Source organism: Rhinatrema bivittatum, chromosome 3, assembly GCF_901001135.1.
Source record: "Rhinatrema bivittatum chromosome 3, aRhiBiv1.1, whole genome shotgun sequence".
Classification (NCBI taxonomy): domain Eukaryota; kingdom Metazoa; phylum Chordata; class Amphibia; order Gymnophiona; family Rhinatrematidae; genus Rhinatrema; species Rhinatrema bivittatum.
This window is the reverse complement of record NC_042617.1, coordinates 492028125-492050410: the sequence shown is the minus strand read 5'-3', so window position 1 is coordinate 492050410 and position 22286 is coordinate 492028125. Positions and strand designations below refer to the sequence as shown.

Below are 22286 nucleotides of genomic sequence, written 5' to 3'. Positions count from 1 at the left end.
GAATCAGGTAGACTGATCTGGCTTTAATTTAGTTGGATAATTGGCTGAATGTCCCAAAGCTTGCCATTTAGATGGATAACTTAAAGTTATTCATAGGCTTTTAAATCTTGACATCACTGGTTCTACTATTCGTAATGGTCCTCTGTCCAGGAAGAAGTCAATGGACTTTAGCCTGACCCTGCATGGTACTTCTTAAGTTCATTAGTAGAGACTATATTTATTAACAATTTGAGTATCAGCTTGGTGATTTTTGGGATGAGTGGGTGTGACGAAATCTCTAAATGTCTTGAACGACTGTTTATTTCCCCGCCCTCGTGTGGGAACGCTGTAAGGGCATGGGGCCAGGCCTGGTCCATGAGCTTTCCAGGACTGGGGTTATACATGTATCCTCAGATCCAGGCTGCTTGAAGGAACAGACAAAAAAGGCATTTACAAAGTGTGGCAGGAATGAAATGTAGCTCATATTTTTAGCAATCCCTGCCTACAGCTCAGGCTCCGAGGCTGTAGAAGCGTAGCCACTAGCGGCTCGGCCGCACTTTGGAACCAGACGGAGAACACGCTTAAAAGCGGGCTCAAGCTTTCTTATATGGGTTTGAGCGTCTAAATCTAAGCAAGATAAGTGTATCGTCTCTACTTGCTCTCTTACTGAGCGTAGCCAGCAGGGGCGCTGGCGAGCGCGCCTTCTATCCCAGCGCGCGCACCACATTCCTCCCACCCCACAGGTGGCGCTCTGCAAGCCCGGCTGCAGGCCTTCACCTTTGACGCGACTCTTCCCGGCAGCCCCCGCGGCAGGCCGTCACCGCTGACGCTGCGCGGCACTGGAGCGCAGTTTCTGCTCTGCTTTCGAAGCGCCGGCCGTTGGGCGACTGGAATCCTCGAAGCGGACACCGGAGCGCCGTGCCAACCGTCATCATGCCGCGGATTATGATAAAAGGCGGGGTGTGGCGCAACACTGAGGTACAGAGTTGCAGTCACCCCGTCTCGCCCGTTATTGGGGCTTTGGGGGAAGAGTTCATGGTTCAGCCTCTTTACTCTCGGGGTGGCCTGACCAGTACTATGCGAATGATTAAAGAAAAGTCCCACAGAGGGTTGGGATGATTCTGCCCCCCCACCCCCCCCGGTACAAACATAAACAGCCCAGGACTGGCGCTGCCAGGCGACCCGCACACTGGAGGGAGTGTTTTGGACCTTCCTTGGTTTTGATCTTACATTCTGGTATATTGTCATATTAAATGACGGCAGATAAAGACCAAGCGGTCCATTTAGTCTACCCAGCAGGTTGCTTACCATAGTAATTGCCGCTCCATACAGGTTACCCCCATGCCTTAAGTAGTGTGTTATTTGTAGGTCCTGCAGCTTTTTAAAATTTGCGCTTTTGGGTACTAAAATGCATCTTTAGGGGATAGAAGTGGACGTGTCCAAAAGCCTCCCTCCAGGAGCAGGGTTACTTAATACCGTAGTTCTGTTGGAGCAGAGTGTACAAATTCAAAAGTGGTACCTAATGTGTGTTTTGGCTTCAGTATGATTTTTCTTTCCCTTATTTTTCTGTCAGTGCAAAAGTGTAAATGGGGTGAGGAAGAAGAGATTACAGATAGCAAAATATGCTTTTAGATGTTTTTTCAAAACCATATACATGCATAAATGGTTCTTACAAATAGGGGCTATATGTGTGTAAAAGCACATGTGTACTTCTATGTGACCTGGAGAGAAGCATTTGGTGGGGTGGAGTTGGAATTTGTGTTTATTAAATCATGGACGTATACTTTCTGAAGATGAACACTAGACTGATTATCCAAGCACTTTGTTGTGCAGAAGTTGACTTTGAAAATGCATGCTAAAGTCTGCATGCACTATTTACTTGCAGACTTAAACCTTACCCATACACCAGTAGAACGAGCCTTGTGGATGACGGGGTCTAGCAGAAATGGTGGCCATTTTCAATTCCCTAGCAGCGTCAGTGGGAGAGACGGGAATCCCCTCCTCAACTATCGCAGGTGGTTGCCTGTCTCGTGGAGGTGCAGAGAGGCACTCGCACCGAGGAATCATTGGTGTATCTAATTCAAGAGATATTGGATTTAAAGAAGGTATGCGGCTCTCAAGGCTCCCTATTTCCGCATGGAAACTCTGAGGTCCAAATCTGAGGTCTGTCACAGCGACGGGATGCAAGGGAGGGTTTTTGACATCTCTCGCCTTGACAGAGGCATCTCTGTACATAGTCATCAGGCTGGAGCACCAGAGATTCCTGAGGTTCATGGTCCTAAGGGAACATTTCTGGTTTGAAGCTCATCCCTTCGGCTGGTGACTGCTCCATGTGCTTCACCAAAGTGGTGGTGGGGGCAGCTGCGCTGCAAAAGGAGGTGTGTTAGTGCATCCGAGTCTGGATGACTGGCTCATTCATGCAAAATCAGAGGACCTCTATCGACAATCGGTGCAAAAGGTACCAGGATTCTGAAGGAACTAAAAAATGAAATTTCAGACTTTTTAGTAAAAATTTGTAACCTATCATTAAAATCCATTGTACCTGAAGATTGGAGGATAGCTAATGTAACCCCAATATTTAAAAAGGGCTCCAGGGGTGATCCGGGAAACTACAGACCGGTTAGCCTGACTTCAGTGCCAGGAAAAATAGTGGAAAGTGTTCTAAGCATCAAAATCACAGAACATATAGAAAGACATGGTTTAATGGAACAAAGTCAGCATGGCTTTACCCAAGGCAAGTCTTGCCTCACAAATCTGCTTCACTTTTTTGAAGGAGTTAATAAACATGTGGATAAAGGTGACCCGGTAGATGTAGTGTACTTGGATTTTCAGAAGGTGTTTGACAAAGTTCCTCATGAGGGGCTTCTAGGAAAAGTAAAAAGTCATGGGATAGGTGGTGATGTCCTTTTGTGGATTACAAACTGGCTAAAAGACAGGAAACAGAGAGTAGGATTAAATGGACAATTTTCTCAGTGGAAGGGAGTGGGCAGTGGAGTGCCTCAGGGATCTGTATTGGGACTTTTACTTTTCAATATATTTATAAATGATCTGGAAAGAAATACGATGAGTGAGGTAATCAAATTTGCAGATGATACAAAATTGTTCAGAGTAGTTAAATCACAAGCAGATTGTGATAAATTGCAAGAAGACCTTGTGAGACTGGAAAATTGGGCATCCAAATGGCAGATGAAATTTAATGTGGATAAGTCCAAGGTGATGCATATAGGGAAAAATAACCCATGCTATATTTACACAATGTTAGGTTCCATATTAGGTGCTACCACCCAAGAAAGAGATCCAGGCGTCATAGTGGATAACACATTGAAATCATCTGTTCAGTGTGCTGCAGCAGTCAAAGCAAACAGAATGTTGGGAATTATTAGAAAGGGAATGGTGAATACAACAGAAAATATTATAATGCCTCTGTTTCGCTCCATGGTGAGACCGCACCTTGAATACTGTGTACAGTTCTGGTCACCACATCTCAGAAAAGATATAATTGTGATGGGGAAGGTACAGAGAAGGGCGACCAAAATGATAAGGGGAATGGAACATCTCCCCTATGAGGAAAGTCTAAAGAGGTTAGGACTTTTTAGCTTGGAGAAGAAACGGCTGAGGGGCAATATGATAGAGGTGTTTAAAATCATCAGAAGTCTGGAATGGGTAGATGTGAATCGTTTATTTACACTTTCAGATAATAGACTAGGTGGGCACTCCATGAAGTTAGCATGTGGCACATTTAAAACTAATCGGAGAAAGTTATTTTTCACTCAATGCACAATTAAACTCTGGAATTTGTTGCCAGAGGATGTGTTTAGTGCAGTTAGTATAGCTGTGTTTAAAAAAGGATTGGATAAGTTCTTAGAGGAGGTCCATTACCTGCTATTAAGTTCACTTAGAGAATAGCCACTGTCATTAGCAATGGTTACATGGAATAGACTTAGTTTTTGGGTACTTGCCAGGTTCTTATGGCCTGGATTGGCCACTGTTGGAAACAGGATGCTGGGCTTGATGGACCCTTGGTCTGACCCAATATGGCATGTTCTTATGTCTATAGGATGGGTGATAAACCTAGCAACGAGCCATTTAATCCTCTTTCAATCTCTGGAGTATCAGTGAGCTGAGTTTGACACACTGACGGAGAGAGAGTGCTGATGAAATTGCATACTCAGATTAGGCTTCTGCTAGAGCTTTCAGTGTCCAGGTTCTAGGATTATTTACAGGTCCTGGGTTCTGTGGCATGAACATTGGAATTAATGCATTGTGTGTTTGCGCATATACGGCCTCTGCAGGGGGCTCTTCTTTCCTATTGGAATATGTTATTGGAAGAGTTTCATCTTCCTCATCTGTTCAAGGGGGAATGCCAAGGACAGCCTTTTGTTGTGGCTTACTCACACTAGACGAGCTTGGTGTGGAATTGGAGGTTCCAAATTGGATAATAGTCACCACCGATGCAAGCCTCTCTGGTTGGAGGGAGGTGTAGCAAGATCAGCGCAGGGCCAGTGGTTGAAACAGGAGGCCTCATGGTCTATCAGTCGGTTAGAGATGAGAGCAGTGCATTTCGCGTTGCTTGCCTGTCTGCCATGGTCACACGGCCATCCAGTATGGATCCTATCAGACAATGCGACAACAGTGACCTACATTAACCGTCAAGGTGGAACCAAGAATCAGGCAGTGGCTCAAGAGGCCCGGGAGTTGATTCTCTGGGCAGAGCAGCACTTGGGGCGACTGGCAGCGTCTCACATCGCCAGAGTGAACAACGTTCAGGCAGATTTTCTCAGTTGGAGAAAGTTAAACCCTGGGGAATGGGAGTTGTTGGAGGCAGCGATGTCTCATTCACGGAAGATGGGGTATCCCAACCAAAGAGAACACCAGGGTGTGTCGGTTTTACAGTTGCTGAACACAACGTGGTACGGAGGTAATTGAAGCACCGATGCTGCCATGGAATCTAGGGATTCTTCTTTGTCTTCCCTCCTTGGCCTCTGGTGGACAAGGGATTAATGAGGATAGAGAAATAAACATCTGGGCATCGTGATCCTGGTAGCTCCAGAGTGGCCACATTGACCATGCTTCCCAGATCTGATCAACATGGCTATAGACGAGGCACTGAGAATCTGACATCGGTTGAATCTCTTCTACCAGGGCCCAATGTTTTCAGGTCAGGTTGCTCATGGCTTTGCTTCTGAAAGGAGACAGATGAAATGGAGGGGATATTCCAAAGATGTCATTTCCACCTTATTGCAGGTTAGGCAACCTTCTGCATCCTTGACGTATGTGTGAATTTGGAGGATCTTTGAGTCATGGATTCTGTAGATGGAGTGCTGGCTTAGCCTGTTCAGGTTATGGTGTCATATAGTTTGGCTTTTCTACAGAAGGGTTTTGATCAAGGGACTGACATTTAACTCTCTGAAAGTCCAGGTAGCGACATTGGGTTATTTCCAGGATAAGGTGCAAGTATGTCCTCTGTCTGCACATCCGGATGTTATACGGTTCCTTCAGGGAGCTAAGAACTTGTATCCTCAGGTGCGGAACATTTTTCTCTCTTGGAATCTGAATCTAGTCCTTAGAGGACTGTGTGAGGCTCAGTTTGAGCCACTAAAGAGAGCTATGGTTAAGGGCATGACCCAGGCAGCAAAATACTGCACGGAGCGGCAGTAGCCACAGAGGCATTCACGGAGCGGGATGCCAGTGGTTTGTGTTCCACCTTCACGGAGCGGAAGGTTGGAGGGCTGCCATCTCCAAAAAAACAAAAAACAAAAAAACAAAAACAAAAAAACAAAAAACAAACAAGCAAAACAGAGGTGGGTAAGAGTATGGGGCAGGGGTGTGGCCGTTTATTGTGGCAGTTGCTACCCCTGATTGAACTGGATGTTCATTGGGATGCGGATACGGCACTGCTCTCTGCATTGGTGGAGGGGTGGAAGGGAATTGGGGCCGGAGGGTGCTGGAAGCCAATAGTGACGGGGGAGGGGGAGAAAAAAAGAGGTGGGGGGGAAGATAAAAAAAAAAAAAATGGATAAACTGCGTAGCTTGCTGGGCAGACTGGATGGGCCGTTTGGTCTTCTTCTGCCGTCATTTCTATGTTTCTATGTTTCTATGTTTCTTAAAGTGGTTTTCTTGGTGGCTATTTGTTCACCCACGAGAATTTTGGACTCCAGGTGCTGTCGTGTCGAGATCCTTTCTTACAGATGTCTGATTCGGGGCTTTCTTTATGCATGGTGCCTTCTTTTCTGATTGAGGTAGTCTTGGCGTTCCATCTCAGACAGTGGAGCTTCTAGCTTATCTGGTTTTGGATTCCTCACGTGTTGGAGCTTAGGCTATTAGATTAGAGGTGTGTATTATTGAGGCATCTAAAGGTCACATGATTTCCATAGATCATATTACCTCTTTGTATTGTGGACCTAAGAAGGGGGAAGTAAGGCGTTTAAGGCATTTCTAAATGGTACCCGCTTCAGGGGAATTTAGTGGAACCCTCGACGTGTTCTCAGGTGTCTTCCTGGGCCTGAGTCACAACAGGTGTCTCCACATGAAATTTGCTGGGCAGCTATGGACTAGTTGTTGCATATTTTTGCTAGGCATTATCGCTTGGATGCCAGGGCTCCAGCTTCCATGTGCTTTGGTGAGGGTGTTCTATGAGTGGAACTCTCCAGGTCCTACCCGAATTAAGGGGAGCTTAGGTACATCCCAGGAGTCTGGACTGATCTGGGTATGTACAGGGATAGGAAAATTAGTTCTAACCTGCTAATTTTCATTCTGTCGTATCACAGATCAGTCCAGAGACTCGCACATTTACTTGTGGGGAAGAGTCCGCCGCTTGTACTGTTTCTTTGTATATAGTGTGATGGTGTTGGAGGTTTTCAGTGCTGATCACGTATGTTAAATATGGGAAACATTTTCCATTGTCTTTTTGGACCACTTAACCTTCTGGCTTGTTGGAGGGGAGGGAGTTTGCTTAGACGTATGCATAGAAACTTATGTTGTTGCTCTCGTCTTGGCTTGGGACAGGTCAGTACTGAGGGACTGCAGGTGGCACGCTGGGTTATGTACAGTGTCAGTGAAATTTTCTCCATCTGCTGGCAGGGAAGCAAAACCCAGGAGTCTGGACTAATCTGTGGTACTACAGGAACGAAAATTAGCAGGTAAGAACCAGTTTTCCTTTATTTTTGTTGTTTCATCACAGTATAGTTGATCTTTGTGGCATTTGTAATTCTTTATCATTTATCTCTTCAAATTTCTTTGTTTTCTGTGTAGGAGAGAGAGTCTTCTAACTCAGTTTGTTTTCTGCTGGTTAGATTTGAAAATATTGAAAATGTTTTTTTTTTTTTCCTTTTTCAAGGATGAAATTCTTAAAGCAGCTGTTATGAAATATGGCAAAAACCAGTGGTCTCGTATTGCATCCTTATTGCACAGAAAATCTGCAAAGCAGTGTAAAGCGCGATGGTATGTACAAGCTCATTTTTGTTTGCCTAATAAAGATCTTTACATTAACTAGGAATAGTAAAACTCTTTAGTGCTATTCCTAGATTTTTTTTCCAGTATATAGAACCATGATGCATGGGCAGCAGGTTTGAATATTCATTTAGAATTGTTAGTTCATATCTTCTGTGAGAGTCTAAGCCAGTATTTCTCAACCTTTTCAAGTCCAAGGCACAACTGCGTTAATAAAAATTTTGTGTGGCACACCATCGTCCTTAGGGCGGTAATGTGGACGTGGAGAGGAAGTAGGAAGTATGTGGTCAAAAGAAGAGCTAGAAAAGCACTGAAAGCCTAACCAATCTCTCTTCCAAATTTTAAAACAAAGGAAGATTGGGGGCAGAGAGACACATGAACTTGTCACAGTGAACATAAGAACATAAGAAAATGCCATACTGGGTCAGACCAAGGGTCCATCAAACCCAGCATCCTGTTTCCAACAGTGGCCAATCCAGGCCATAAGAACCTGGCAAACCCAAAACTGTTTATTCCATGTTACCATTGCTAATGGCAGTGGCTATTCTCTAAGTGAACTTGATAGCAGGTAATGGACTTCTCCTCCAAGAGCTTATCCAATCCTTTTTTAAACACAGCTATACTAACTGCACTAACCACATCCTCTGGCAACAAATTCCAGAGTTTAATTGTGCGTTGAGTGAAAAAGAACTTTCTCCGATTAGTTTTAAATGTGCCCCATGCTAACTTCATGGAGTTCCCCCACAGTGAGCCAGTTTCCTCTACATGTAAGTGCAGGAGAAAGGAGAATTCAGTGTGATGTGGGCAGCTGGTTTCGTTTAGTTACTGTGGCTGCCAGAGCTCCTCCAGTATTGGTGCTCCCAACACTCATAACAAGTAACATCCAGTGCTGTGTGCTCACACTCCCCATCTAACTGAGCGTGGGAATAAGAGAGGCTGGAAGGACTCAAAGGACAAAGCCCAAGAGGAAGTGTGGGTGCAATGTATGTGCCACACAAAGCGGGCCCTGCATGAAGCCCATTAATTACCTCCCTCCAGGGCTCATGCAGTCGATTACACTCGTTCTCAGAAAAGAGTTCCACCGCTGGTCTCTCTTGTTGCTGTGAGATGTGGAGAGCAGAGCCCAGCTGCTAGCCTGGATCTGAGCATTGGGCAGTTGTGACTTTTTCCTGGCACAACTGACCAAGTCCGAAAGCACACCAATGTGCCAAAGTACACTGATTGGGATCACTGGTCTAAGCCATCATTCAACAGTTTCTTGTCAAACTCAGAATACCAGGGATCTGTAGTCTTAAGAATTGTCACTGTGATGGCTGGGTTAGACAGGGAGGAGGTTTAAAAAGTAGTGGGTAGCTATGACTGCTTATAAGATGATAGCTTCTGTAGAGGCAAATTTGTGATTTGGTTAGAAGCCAAAAAGAAGAACCTGCAAGGCCCTCTCTCCTCCCGCAAAAAAATGTCTTTGATAAATTGATTGTGAAAATTCATCAGTTGGGCCTATCTTTGCTTTGAAAGCATCAGTGCAAGCTAGAATAGCATGTGAAATGTAACTTCAAATGGGGGACATAAAATTAGTTGATGAGGTTTCAAGAAATAGGCCCACCCCCTTCGCTGCTTGAACTTGCAACTAGCCGAGATAATCGATGCAGGGCTTGTGAACCAGCACATACTCTGATCCTGCTGTGTTCCCGCCATCACCGTAGCTACTGCTACTTCTTCACTTTGGGTGAGTCAAGAAAGGGAGTGGGTGAAGGTCCATGGAGGAGCAGTGAAGATCGGATGGGGAGTGGAGGTTAGTTAGTGAAGAGTGAAGCAATAAAGAGTGGAGGTCTGCTATTTGGTTTTTCTGTTTGAGGTGGTGTGAATTCAAGAATAAAAACGGAGCCTTTTTGGATAAAAGTTTAGAAAACTTAGGGCTAGAATCCTAAAAATATTAACTTGCTTGCTTCTTCATTGTGTTTCCTTTCAGGGTTTCCTTTCTATGTTGTCAAATTATGTTTTCTGTTTTTTGTTTTTTTTTAATTAAACTTTGTGGCTGGCCCAACATGTTGCAGACCCTGGATCAAGTGTCAAATTTGTTTCCTGCTCATTGGGCTTGCAAGGCTGGGTTTCCTAGAGCAGCGCTTCTCAACCAGTGTGTCGCCAAGCACCGGCAGGTGTGTTGCATGCTCCCGATCTCTCCCGCTGCTCTTCCTTCCCTGCTGCCGTTGCCACCGGGCTAACAGCACGTTCAAGCCCAATGGGAACGGCAGCAGTGTTAGAGGAAGCTGTGGCTCCTGCGGCTGGACTTTTCTTCTTCCCGCGCCTGCCCCAGAACAGGAAGTGATATGCAGTGCATTGCGTGGGAAGGAGAAAGAGCTGTGCCGCGTGGAAAAGTGGCGGTAGCAGCAGTATCGGCCCCCGAGCAGTAACGTGGCCCGGAGCAATCGAAGCAGCCGGCAAAGGAGACAGCAGTATCCCGCGGATGATGGGATTCTTCTTTCTTGGCCTGTAGGGACTGTAGGAGGCTGCTATAGCAACCATTTGTGCCTTGGGGGGAGGAAGTGAGTGAGTGAGAGAGAGAAGACAGCCAGCCTGTGTGTGATTGAGAGCATGTGTGTGTAGGTATGTGAGAGAGAGCATGTGTGTGATTGAGAGGAACTGGTCAGAGAGGTGATGTGTGTGTGTGTGTGTATATGTGAGAGACAATATGACTGGAGTGTGTGTGAGAGAGTGAGAGATTGGTCAGGGATGTGACGTGTGTGTGTGTGTGTGAGAGAGAGAAAAAGCATGGAAGTGAGAAATCTGGGTATTTATTTATTTTAACATTTTTATATACCGATAACAGTTTGCACATCGTATCGGTTTACATAAAACAGAATAAGGTGCCAGAGGAGGGGCATATCCTTTACATAGAACATAAAACTGTAACAATATTATAACATTAAAGATAATGGAAAATTCGGTTAAGGAATTAACAATAACTAGAGAGAATAAATAATAAATGGATAGTAGGAGTAAATTTACAGGCTATTTATAAAAATTTATAGTATACATAGTATGTGGAGCAACTCTCAAAAAATACCTGATATATGTAGATAGGTTAATATAAGTTTTGAGTATCTAGTCTAGCAGGGATATTAAGGTAGTTAATCATACAGGAGTTTAACATATTAGCAGAGTAGTTATATGAATAGTAATAAAGGGAGGAGAGGACTGAATCTTAAGAAAAGTAGTTATACATCGTTAGATTAAAAGAACAGATCTAAGAGGAAAGAGAAAGTGAGGGTGGGAAGAGGAGTGGCAATTGAGGGATTGTTTTAATGAGTGGAACGGGAGCTTAGGGGAATAAGCGGATTAGGAATAAGAGTAGAGAAATGGGTTAGTAGACTGTTTAGGAGTAGGCCCGTATGTGAGAAAGCATGGGAGTAAGAAGCCAGGTGTTGTGGGGGGTGTGTGTGTGAAAGCATGGGAGTGGGAAACCTGTGTGTGTGTGTGTATGCATCAGAGAGAGACTGCTTGGTAAGGTGACGGTGTGTGAGAGAGAGACTGGGGTGTATGTATGTGAGAGAAAGAAAGTGATTAAGGGAATGAGAAGCCTGTGCATGTGGAGAGAGCGAGCATGGGAATGAGAGAGAGACTGGTGTGTGTATGTGAGAGAAAGAAAGTGATTATGGGAATGAGAAGCCTGTGCATGTGGAGAGAGTGAGCATGGGAGTGAGAAACCTGGGTGTGTGTGAGACACAGTATGGGAGTGAGAAGCCCGTATATATAAGATAGAACACGGGAGTGGGCAGCCTATGTGTGTGTATGGCATGAGAGAAACTGTTTAGGAAGGTGACTGGTGTGTGTATCAAAGACTGGTTGAGAGATGATTGGTGTGTGAGAGACAGAAACTGGTCATGGGAGTGTGACTGGTATGGTGTTTGTGTGAGAGACAGAGAGACTGGTCATGGGCCCTAAGGAAGAGGACCATGAGTATAGAGCTTAGCCACTACTGCTGCTTCTGGTGTGTGCTACGGCCTGCACGGAAGAGCAGTAGGAGAGCTGCTGGAAGGAGTAAGTAAAGATGGCTTTTTAAGTTTATTTTTCTTGATTGACTACCATTTTAATTATTTAATATTATGTGATGTGTCTGCTTTTTTAAAATATTTTATTGGTGTTTGGAGAATTTTTAATAGTTTTTATGAGTTTTTAATTGTTGGATGTTGTTCTGTTCATAGCTGTTTTGAAACATTTATTCTGCTTATTAGTATAGTTTTACGATTATTTATGTGTGGGGATCTATAGCTGCTTGCTAGTTCTGTTTTCCTAATTGGAGGTGTATTGGTGTTTAGGGCCTGATTTAATATTTGTAGTGTTGCCTTTTCATAGACAGGGTTGCTCCTGTTTGAGTGTGTTCCATAATACAGGTGTAACTGTGTGCGGATTAGTTTATGTTCATAACTGCAGATCCTGGGAGTATGTTAGGTCGGTTCTGTGTGTGTTACTGAGGTGAGATATTTTACTAGCATGTAAGCGTTTGTATCAGTCTTATTTGTTGTGTTTTCTCAAGAGGACATGCATTGGTGGTAAACTGCTGTCTTTTCATAAGTAGGGCTTTTGAGCCTGGAAGTAGAAGGAGTTTGAGTTGCTGTTACTGAGATGACACCAGAATCAGAATCTTTTTTGTAGGGTGAGTTGTATGGGGAATGTCGTAATTCTGCTTTACATCCATTATTGTGGGTTAGGGGGCTTCCCGTGGATGCAAACTGTACTTTTACATCTAGCCCCGTGATGATCATGGGTTCAGTGTGTCATGCATGTGAGAACCATCTGTTAGGTGTGTTCCGACAGAAAACAGATTGAGAACCGCTGTCCTAGAGTGCATCCAGATGAATGCAGAGCTAATGAGTTATGCTCCCCTGCCATCAGATGGGGTCAGATTTCAAAGCTGACATCACTCTACATACACCCCTGCAGTGACCTCAGCCCTCCAGTATTCTCTGTCTCCAGCAGATGGTGGACATGCCTGTCCCTATGGGATTGCTGTACTTTTTGGAAGGAGAAATTCTATTTTTAAATTGAAGGAGCTTTGAGCCCCACTCTCTTGCAGTGATACCTAAAGGTCCCTCCCCCAGTTGAGAATTCCTGAGGAGATTTCCGAGATCCCTCAGAGGTGTGCCTTGGTATGGTAGCCGGTTCCCGGCGTGGACTTTGCTGCTTAAGCAGATGAAAGGCAGCAGGTACAGGAAGCAGAGTGCAGTGGTGACGTTCGAAGCCCTCTCCCCCTGCTGCTGGAAACTGTCTCTGTACTCAGTCGGAAAGCACTTAGCTCAGGTAAGTTTAAAAAAAAAAAAAAAAAAAAGGATTTACCTCCCGATTCAGAAATGTTTGGAGGGGTTTCAGTAAGTCTTCCTCCAGTCTCCTTGCTCAGCGCATCATACCGATGTCGTTCTCAATCCCGTTGGGGTAGGGGGAAGAGGGCTTCCAAACGGGTTGAGCAGCCCCCAATGGGCTAAGCCCCGCTTTAGGCTTGGTCGGCACGCCGCATGGTAGGCCGTGGTGGTGCCATCTTACTCGCGTTTTTGTGCATCCCATTTTACCCTCATAGAACGTCGGTAGGCACGGTGCGTTGGCTCTGTGTAAGCGCCACCCATGTACATACATGCACAACTTCAAAGCACAGAACTAGGAACAGCCGGTTGCATGGGCTGTGCATGCGCCTTGCCGCACCCTGCCTAGGTGTGTGAAATCTGTGCGCATAGAAATTTTTAAGTTTAAGCCAATAGAACATACAGTTACCACCGCCAATGTCACCAGCAGCCAAGAAACAGAAGCGCCTTGCTCTCTGTGCTGCTTGTCATATTAGGGCTGCACAGTCTGACCTGGATTCCAACTTATGTTAGCAATATGAGGAAGCCCAAGGAGAGCTGGCTTTTTCGGACTTTGCTAGGCCCGGCTCCTCCCATTCAGAGGATGGATTAGCCAAAGCCTTAACTAGAAGTACCCCGGATCTGAGTACTCCTTTGACTGGATCATCCATGGGAGTGGGGAAATTCAGTGGCTCCTACCCCAATAACTCCTGGGCTAGCCATGGACCCGGCTGTCTTCTCTTGGGTGAAATTTTTCCAGGTCTACAAGCTGTCAAACAGACGCAGTTTACTACCTCGCTTGCCGCTATCCGGGTGGAACCTCACCCAGTAAGCCCTTCCTCTCTCAGTCTTTTTGGCAGACCTTGAGGCATGGCACGCCTTTCCAAGCGTATCCCTGGTAGGGACCCAGATGGCTCAGACGAAGAAGGCAATCTGGATCCCTTGAAAGAAGGAAAATTCCCCCTGGGTTGGAACCGTATTGAACCATGTTGCGATTTTTTTCATAGAGGCGAATTGCTAGCCTTGGTGTCCCAGACCCTGAAGACGCTGGGAGTCCCAGGGTCTGTTTCTATGAAGGAACCAAAGAAGAATCCCATTTTGATCTCCCTACAGAAAGCCTCTTACTACTTTACAGTACTGGAAGCCGTCCAGGAGTTGATTCACCTGGAACAGGATGCCCTGGAAGCAAGTTTTAAAGGGGAACGAGTGCTAGAAGCTCTATACCCACTGGATCTGGCAGTGAGAGAGCATTTGCGTTTCCCTAAAGTAGATGCGCTGGTCTGTGCCTCTCTAAGTGAACAACTATCCCAGTGGAAGGAGCAGCAGCCTTAAAGGATGCACATGATAGATGGATAGAGTCCATCTTTAAACAAGCCTTTGACACAGTAGCATTGTCCTTGCAGATTGTTTCTTGTTGTGCCCTGGTAATTCATTAATGCCTACTCCTCTCACAGGAGGTGGATGACTCGGGGGTGAATTCCAGAGTGGGTATAGAACCGCTGCCACCTTTTTAGCAGACATGGGCTCAGATCTAGTCCATATTTCGACCATAGGAGTGGCCTCAGTGGTGGCGGCCAGAAGTCAGCTATGGCTGCAGAATTGGTCAGCAGACACATCCTCCAAGGCCAGTCTTACAAAGATGCCCTTTAAAGGATCACTTCTTTTCGGAATCGAATTGGAAAAGTTGGCCAGTAAATGGGGTGAATCTCCAGTCCTCCGGCTACCAGAAGATAAGAAGAAGCAGTTACAGTGCTTCTTGTCTTCTCCCAGGGTTTTTGCCCCTACGGAAACTCAACATTTCAGAGGTCTCAGCCCTTTGGGAGGTCTCAGTCCTTTCGTACTCGACAGCCCTAGAGAGGGGCAGGCTTGGGTTCAGGTTCATCTCGAACCCCCTAATGAAATTTTGCCAACCCAACCTCGGAGCGAGGAGATAGGGGGTCGACTGTCCCTCTTCTACCAGCGGTGGCCCGAGATCACTTCAGACAAATGGGTACTGGAAGTTATACGAGAAGGATATGCGCTGGAATTTCACAGCACTCCTCGGGACATATTCATGATGTCTCCTTGCCACTCCTAGCACAAGAAGCAGGCAGTGAAGATTACTGTTTTAAGGCTCTTCAGAATGAGGGCTGTAATCCCAGTACCTGCGCCCCAGGTAAATACGGGGCATTATTCCATCTGCTTCATTGTACCCATGAAGGAGGTTTGCTTTCACCTCATCCTCCTCAAGGATCAACCAACATCTATGAATGAATCATTTCCACATGGAAACATTACGCTCCCTGATAATGGCCATAGAATCTGGAGAGTTCTTAACCTCCCTGGACCTATCCGAGGCCTACCTACATATTCCAATCCTTCAAGAACACCAACGTTTCCTACACTTTCAAGTACTGGGTCACTATCATCAGTTCCGGGCACTGCCCTTTCACCTAGCCATCGCACTCAGAACATTTTCCAAGATTATGGTGGTTGTAGTGGCAGAATTGAGAAAAGAGGGAATCCTGGTGCACCCATTCCTGAATGACTGGTTGATCCATGCCAAATCAGTGGAAGAGAGTCTCTGGGTGACCATCTGAGCAGGGGTGTTCTCCTTGCTTCAGGAACTCAGTTGGGTAGTGAACCTGGACAAGAGCTGTCTCAAGACTTCCCAGTCCTTGGAATATCTGGGAGTCTTTTTCGACACCAAGCAGGGCAAGGTCTTCCTTCCAACCACGTGAATAAGGAAATTGATGTCCCAGGTGCGTCAGTTGACGAGCTCCATACACCCGATGGTGTGGAGCTATCTCCAAGTTCTCAGTTTGATGGAGACAACCCTGGAAGTGGTGCCGTGGGCAAGGGCACACTTGTGACCACTTCAACACTCACTGCTGTCACGTTGGAACCCGCAGTTTCAAGACTATTCGATTTGCCTCCACTTGCTGATGGGTGTGTGCTCTTGGCTGCAGGAAGCTCATCTGAGCAGGGATGTGCTCCTGTCCTCACCAAACTGGCTGGTCCTCATGACAGATGCGAGTCTCCAGGGCTGGGGAGCTCGCTGTCAGGAACTGTCGGCTCAGGGACATTGGACCGAAGAAGAGGCCCTCTGGAACATCAAACGCCTGGAAGCCCGGGCAGTCAGATTGGCGTATCTACAATTTAGCCACAGACTCCAGGGCAACCACCAGGGTGAAACCAAGAGCCAGCAAGTGTCACAGGAGATAGATCTCCTTATGGAATGGGCAGAAATACATCTACAGATGATTTCAGCCTCTCACATCTCAGGAAAAGACAACATCAGAGCAGAGTTTCTAAGCAGGGAGAGTCTGCATCCAGGAGAGTGGGTGTTGTCGGCCAAAGCCTTTCAACTGATAGTAGATCGCTGGGGCCGCCCATCCATCAACCTGCTGGCCATATCTCACAATGCATAGATTCCCTGTTTCTTCAGTCACAGAAGAGATCCGTGGTCCCTGCAGATCGACGTGCTTGTTCAGACCTGGCTGAAAGAAGAGCTGCTATACGCATTCCCTCCATGGCCCTTACTGGGCAGTGTCATTTGGAGAATCGAGCACCACAAGGGATTAGTCTTAATAGTAGCTCCAGATTGGTCCAGGCGTCCTTGGTATGCAGATATGTGGAGACTCCTAGTGGAGACCCCCCTGTACCTCCCATTGCACAGGTCCATCACGAGTATCTGACTCAATTCTGTCTTATGGTCTGGACCTTGAGAGAGCTTGCTTGATGAAGCAAGGATATTCTATTGCAGTAATTGCCACCTTACTCTGTGCTCGGAAGTTCTCTACGTCCCTAACGTATGTGCGGCTCTGGAGAGCTTTTGAGGCCTGGTGTGAGGAATGCGGTGTCCCCCCTTGGGCAGTCATAATTCCACTAATTCAGGAATTTTTACAGGACGACTTGAATAAAGGTTTGGTTCTTAACCACTTGAAGGTGCAGGAAGTGGCTCTCTTCTGTTTCAGGGGCGAGGTGAACGGAAGCCCCCTGTTGGCTCATCCATATGTGGCCTGTTTTCTGAAAGAGGTGATGCACCTTTGGCCACCCCTACGATGGCCGGTTCCCTTGTGGAATCTTAATCTAGTATTGGAATTTTTGGCAGGGCCCTCCTTTCAACTGCTGCACAGTCTTTCCTTGCGTTTATTAACCTTGAAAATGGAGTTCCTGGTTGCTATATGCTTGGCATGTTGCATATCTGAACTGCAGGCATTGTTGTGTTGGGAACCGTTCCTTCGGATGACTCAGGAATGTTACAACTTTGTACCGTTCCATCCTTCTTGCCCAAGGTAGTCTTGGAGTTTCATTTGAATCAGTCCATTTCGTTGCCATCCTTGGATAAGCAAGTGATGTGGAGGAATACCGCCTCCTCCATCATATGAATGTCATTAGACTTTTGGTGCAGTATCTGTAAGTTTCAGAACTGTTCCGGAAGACAGGACTGCCTATTGTCCTTCACGGTGGAAGGAAGCAGGGCAAACCAGCTTCACGGCTACCATAGCTGGCTGGATTAAGGAGGTAGTCATGGGAGCCTTTGTGGAAGCAGGAAAGCCATTACCTTCTCAGGTTAAAGCTCATTCCACTAGAGCTCAGGCAGTCTCATGGGCGGAAGTTAGACTGCTGTTTCCTGTTGACATCTGGCGAGCAGAGACATTGTCTTCCTTGCACACCTTCTCTAGGTTCTATCGCTTGGACGTACAGGCTCTAGAGGATGCAGCCTTTGCAAAGGTGGTGTTAACCAGACTGCGGGCAGCCTCCTGCCCTGGTTGGGAGTAGCTTTTGTACATTCCGTTGGTCCTGATTCCATCTGGCTACACGCTAGGAAATGGAGAAATTACTTACCTGATAATTTTGTTTTCCTTAGTGTAGACAGATGGACCCAGCATCCCGCCTTCGGCTGCCCAAAAACTCTTCCAAGAATTTGCTCGTGGAGTGGATATCAAATCCAAGAGATTACATGTAAGCCTTCATCTACTCCCTAGATCAGGGCACCTATATTATTACTGGGGTTCAGTGTTTGGTTGAGAACAGTTACGGTTATCCATTTTTAATCATATTTTTAATTGTTTTTTCACTAATAGGTCCACAGTGGCTTTTGAAGAGAGTACTGGAGGGCTGAAGTCACTGCAGGGGTGTATGTAGGGTGACGTCAGCTTTGAAATCTGACTCCGTCTCTAGTGAGTTAGGTTAGAGATCCAAGCAGTAGAAGGAAGGCTTCCAGAACCAAAAATGTTTTGGAATAAACAGTGTGTACCTTTTCATTCTGGCCATGCTTCTTGTTTTTGTCATTTTCCCTTGTACATTTCTTAACTTTTAGTGCTGTATTCTTGTTTGCATACCTTAGTATGATGTTTGTGATTTTGAGAGGATAAGAGCAGCAGTGCCTTATTTTTGAATCTGCAACATGGTGTTATCTGTCCATCAGGCTGGTTGTATCTGGGTGTGCCATGGAGGTTGTGCATTCAGGCTTAGGAAAAGAGTGACAATAGCTGCTACTACAGCGCTGAAGGTGTGTCTTAGAGGAGGCACTCTGCTAGTCCTTAGTCAGTCTTGAGTTCATATATTTGCATAGGCATGCTCTTTTGGGAGAAGGGAATTGGAGAAGAGAGACTAAATGAAAGACTTTATTCTGCATCAAATTATTGCACATTAAAACTGCTGTCCTAGATCAGTATAGACATTTTGTTATGGTCAGCCAACACCTTGACAGCTGAAACATGAGCACTTTCTTAGCTTTTGTGATCTGATATTTTGCAAGGAATAAGTAGGATTCAAAACAAGCTCAGCAGGTGTGATCTGGGAGTCATAGGACAACATACATAGAAACATAGAAATGACGGCAGAAGAAGACCAAACGGCCCATCCAGTCTGCCCAGCAAGCTTTCACACTTGTTTTTGTTACTCTTGGCCCTTAGTAACCTTTTGGTTCTATTTCCCTTCCACCCCCGCCATTAATGTAGAATAGGTTCTATTTCCCTTCCACCCTCGCCATTAATGTAGAGAACAGTGTTGGAACTGCATCTAAGTGAAATATCTAGCTTAATTAGTTAGGGGTAGCTCAAAGGTTTACTGTTTATAAACTGATCTAGTCATCCAAAGTACTTTTTGATGTTAAAAGGACTGCAGTTAGTATCCATTCTGACTTCTACTGTAGAAGAAAAGAGATATAAAAGTATAATTTTGCTATAACTGTAAATAAAAATTCTTCCTGAATTTGCCTTTGTAATATTTGAACATCTTAATTATGGTGACTGCTCCTATAGTTTAGTATTTGATTTTTGTAATCCTTTCATGTGCTACAAGCTGTATACATATGAAACAGGTATGAATGGCTGGATCCAAGCATCAAAAAGACAGAATGGTCACGTGAAGAAGAGGAAAAATTATTACATCTGGCCAAGTTGATGCCAACCCAGTGGAGGACCATAGCTCCAATTATCGGAAGAACAGCTGCACAGTGTTTGGAGCATTATGAATTCCTGCTGTAAGTAAGCATTAGAAATTTGCTTGATTTGACATTTTTTTGATCTTAGTAATATTATTACTGTATGGCATTTTGTGCATAAAGCTGCATTATTGTCTTATTAAAAAATAGTGTTATAAAACAGAGATCTCACCATTAGGCCTACAGAGGAACCTGAGGTTCAGAGATTTGCAGCCTTCATCCTCCATTCCTTTTCACTTGCTAGACTAGTCCATTACACTTGGGATTTCCCCATTCTCCTAGGAAAAGCAGGATGGTAGTCCTCACATAAGTGCATTATCAGATGGAGCCTGTCACACTGAGCCCACAGTGATGAGAGGTCCACGCGAGGGGGTGGGGCCCCCCCCTTCAATCTCTTCTTTCTTCCCATAGATAAGCAACTGAATTAGCCATGCTGTTTGGGTACGTCCTCCGTGCCACTAGGTGGTGGAGCTCTCTAAGATTACCCAAAGTCTTTTGGTGAGATGTTCCTCCCTGCATATCAGCCGTGTCTCTTCGAGGCCTCAGTCCGTTTTTTTCCGCGCGACGGAATGCACATGAAGCTCTTCTCTCTGTGAGGAAAAGAATATTTGTGAGGAAAAACCTGACAGGAAATTGGTAAAAGCTGACAGGAAAAATACTCCACTTAACATGCCTCTACCAGGTTTTAAATTTTGTGAATGTGGAAAAATTGTCTGTGACAGACAGATATCAATTTTGCTATCTATGCCTCAGTCCTAGACATGACCAGGCTAATTGTCGGGACTGCGGCCACTTGTCCCTATGGGCGCAGCGCCAAAGAGCTGCAAAAATCGCCCAATTAAGAGAGGGGGCATCGGGCTCATATGCCCCCTCTGAAGCTTCAGCTAAGTCATCTCCGAGTCCAAAGACGACCCCCAAGGCCAAAGCCCATCGAAGGGCCACCTCTGCAGACCCTCCAGGTCCAAAAGGAAAAAAAAGATCAAAGATCACACCGACGCAGGGCGCGGGAGATGCGCCAAAGGCGCATCGTGGCGTCGATGCACCTCCGATGCTTGGACACGTCTTGGAAACACCGATGCATCGATGCTCCGAAGCATCGAGTGAGCGTCGATGCACAGATGCATCGGATCGACATCGACGCACCGGCGCACTCATGACATCGCATTGAAGCCGAAGCAACCCAGCGCACTAGTTTTTCAGCCGACGCAACCAAGAATGAAACATAAAAAACATCGCACAGGTCACAAGAAGTGAAGAAGTCCTTTACCTTTAATAGTAAACCTAGAAGAAAGTCCATCTCCTCCATGGAGATCTGGTTCTTTTTCTTCTTCTTCTTCTTCTTCAGAGGTTCTCTCTGGGCTATCTGCGACCTCTCATCACCGAAGAAGTTCAGGACTACAAGAACCACGTCACCCCAAAACGATCTACTCGCCCATGGATGTTGGCCGTCCAAAAGGTCCAGACACTGATATCCTCAAAACGGCTATACTACCATTACATTATCAGGCAAAGCGGAAACTGTCCACTTCAACTTCGGCTTCTGACACTATCACACAAATTACTAGCATCTTATCAAAATTTTTGGAATCCGTTGAACAACAAAATCAACCTGTTCCTACTGAACCGGAAGACATACCCTCATCCCCTAAATCAGGACCAGCGCCAAAAACATACAACTACCACATGCTTCAGTGGTTGTAGAATCAGCCATGCAGAAAGCACGAAAAACGAGACTGCGCTAATAATCCACCAGGTCAGGACAATAAGTCTCTAGATGATTTCACTAAAAAAGCTTACCAGTCAGGGGTTCTCAACGCCAAAATCCAGAACCACCAGTTTTACGTGGTGCAATAACTCTTCAACTGTTTGCAAAACCTATTCTGCAATAGGGTTCTGAAGATAACACCCCTCCACCAGGATTTCATGATATGGAGAAAGGCCTTTGCCACCTGGTACGATCAATATATGAGGGGTTTGAAACCTCTGCACAAACAACGGCTAACGCCATTGCAGCTAGGCGACTAGCATAGTTAAAGTCAAGCGCCATAAGGGTCGACGTACATGAAAAACTAGCAAACCTTCCCTGTTGACCAGACAATCTGTTCAGGGATAAGTTAACGGTGACTGTTGCAAAGTTAAATGAACAAAAAGTGTCAGTACTCTCGCTAACAAAACATGATACGTCATTCTCTAGGCGTCCTTTTGGTGTATATAAAAAAAACCTTATCCTAGGCGACAATATCGTCCTTACCCTACTTATCAACCACAACAATATCAAACACCTCGGCAACAACCTTACCAGCCACCAGCTTCATGTCAATGCCCATGCGCTCCTCGTCAGCCACGCCAAGCTGCAGACCCTCAGCCACCCAAAAACCAACAAAGTTTTTAGAATTAGCACCACCACCACTACCCAATCAGAAAGTTGGAGGATGGCTGTCCCACTTTCTGTCACAATGGAGCACCATAACATCAGACTTGTGGGTCCTCACTATAGTACGGGAAGCATACTCTCTCAATTTTATATCCCTTCCATCACTCCCACATCCAGTGGTCACCAGACATCAAAGAGTTCATCGAGAAATTCTTCTTCAGGAGGTGAACCACCTACAACAACACTGTATACGGGAATTGTCTCAATCATGATATCAGAAAGGGTTTTATTCATAATATTTCCTCATTCCCAAAAAATCGGGAGGACTCCAACCTATTCTAGACCTACGTTCCCTCAACAAATTCATAAAGAAGGAGAAATTCAAAATGACTTCTCTCAAATCCATTCTTCCCTTCCTACAACTGGGGGACTGGATGTGCTCCATAGATCTAAAGGATGCATATGCTCATATACCAATGCATCCGAACTCTTGGATTTACCTCTGTTTTCAAGCGGAAAAGAGACATTTCCAGTACATGGTTCTCCCGTTCGGTCTCTCCTCCGCACCCAGAGTGTTTACAAAATGCCTAGCTGTAGTGGTGGCACACCTCTGTTGACAAGGAATTCAAATATTTCCTTATCTCGACGATTGGCTATTAGTAGCCCCCAATTCAACTCTTCTACGGAACAATTAAATTCAAACAATAACCTACCTAGA

General features: G+C 45.5%; 1 protein-coding gene across 1 annotated transcript in view; it reads left to right on the top strand.

The window, feature by feature from the left end:
- Nucleotides 1–773: 773 nt before the first annotated feature.
- The window catches only part of CDC5L (cell division cycle 5 like), a 250734-nt gene continuing 229221 nt past the window's right edge, over nt 774–22286 (top strand). The window contains exons 1-3 of the mRNA XM_029596086.1: nt 774–957; nt 7316–7419; nt 19072–19233. Of these exons, the coding sequence (XP_029451946.1) occupies nt 913–957; nt 7316–7419; nt 19072–19233 (311 nt within the window). The 5' untranslated portion in view covers nt 774–912. The remainder of the gene's footprint in view (nt 958–7315; nt 7420–19071; nt 19234–22286) is intronic.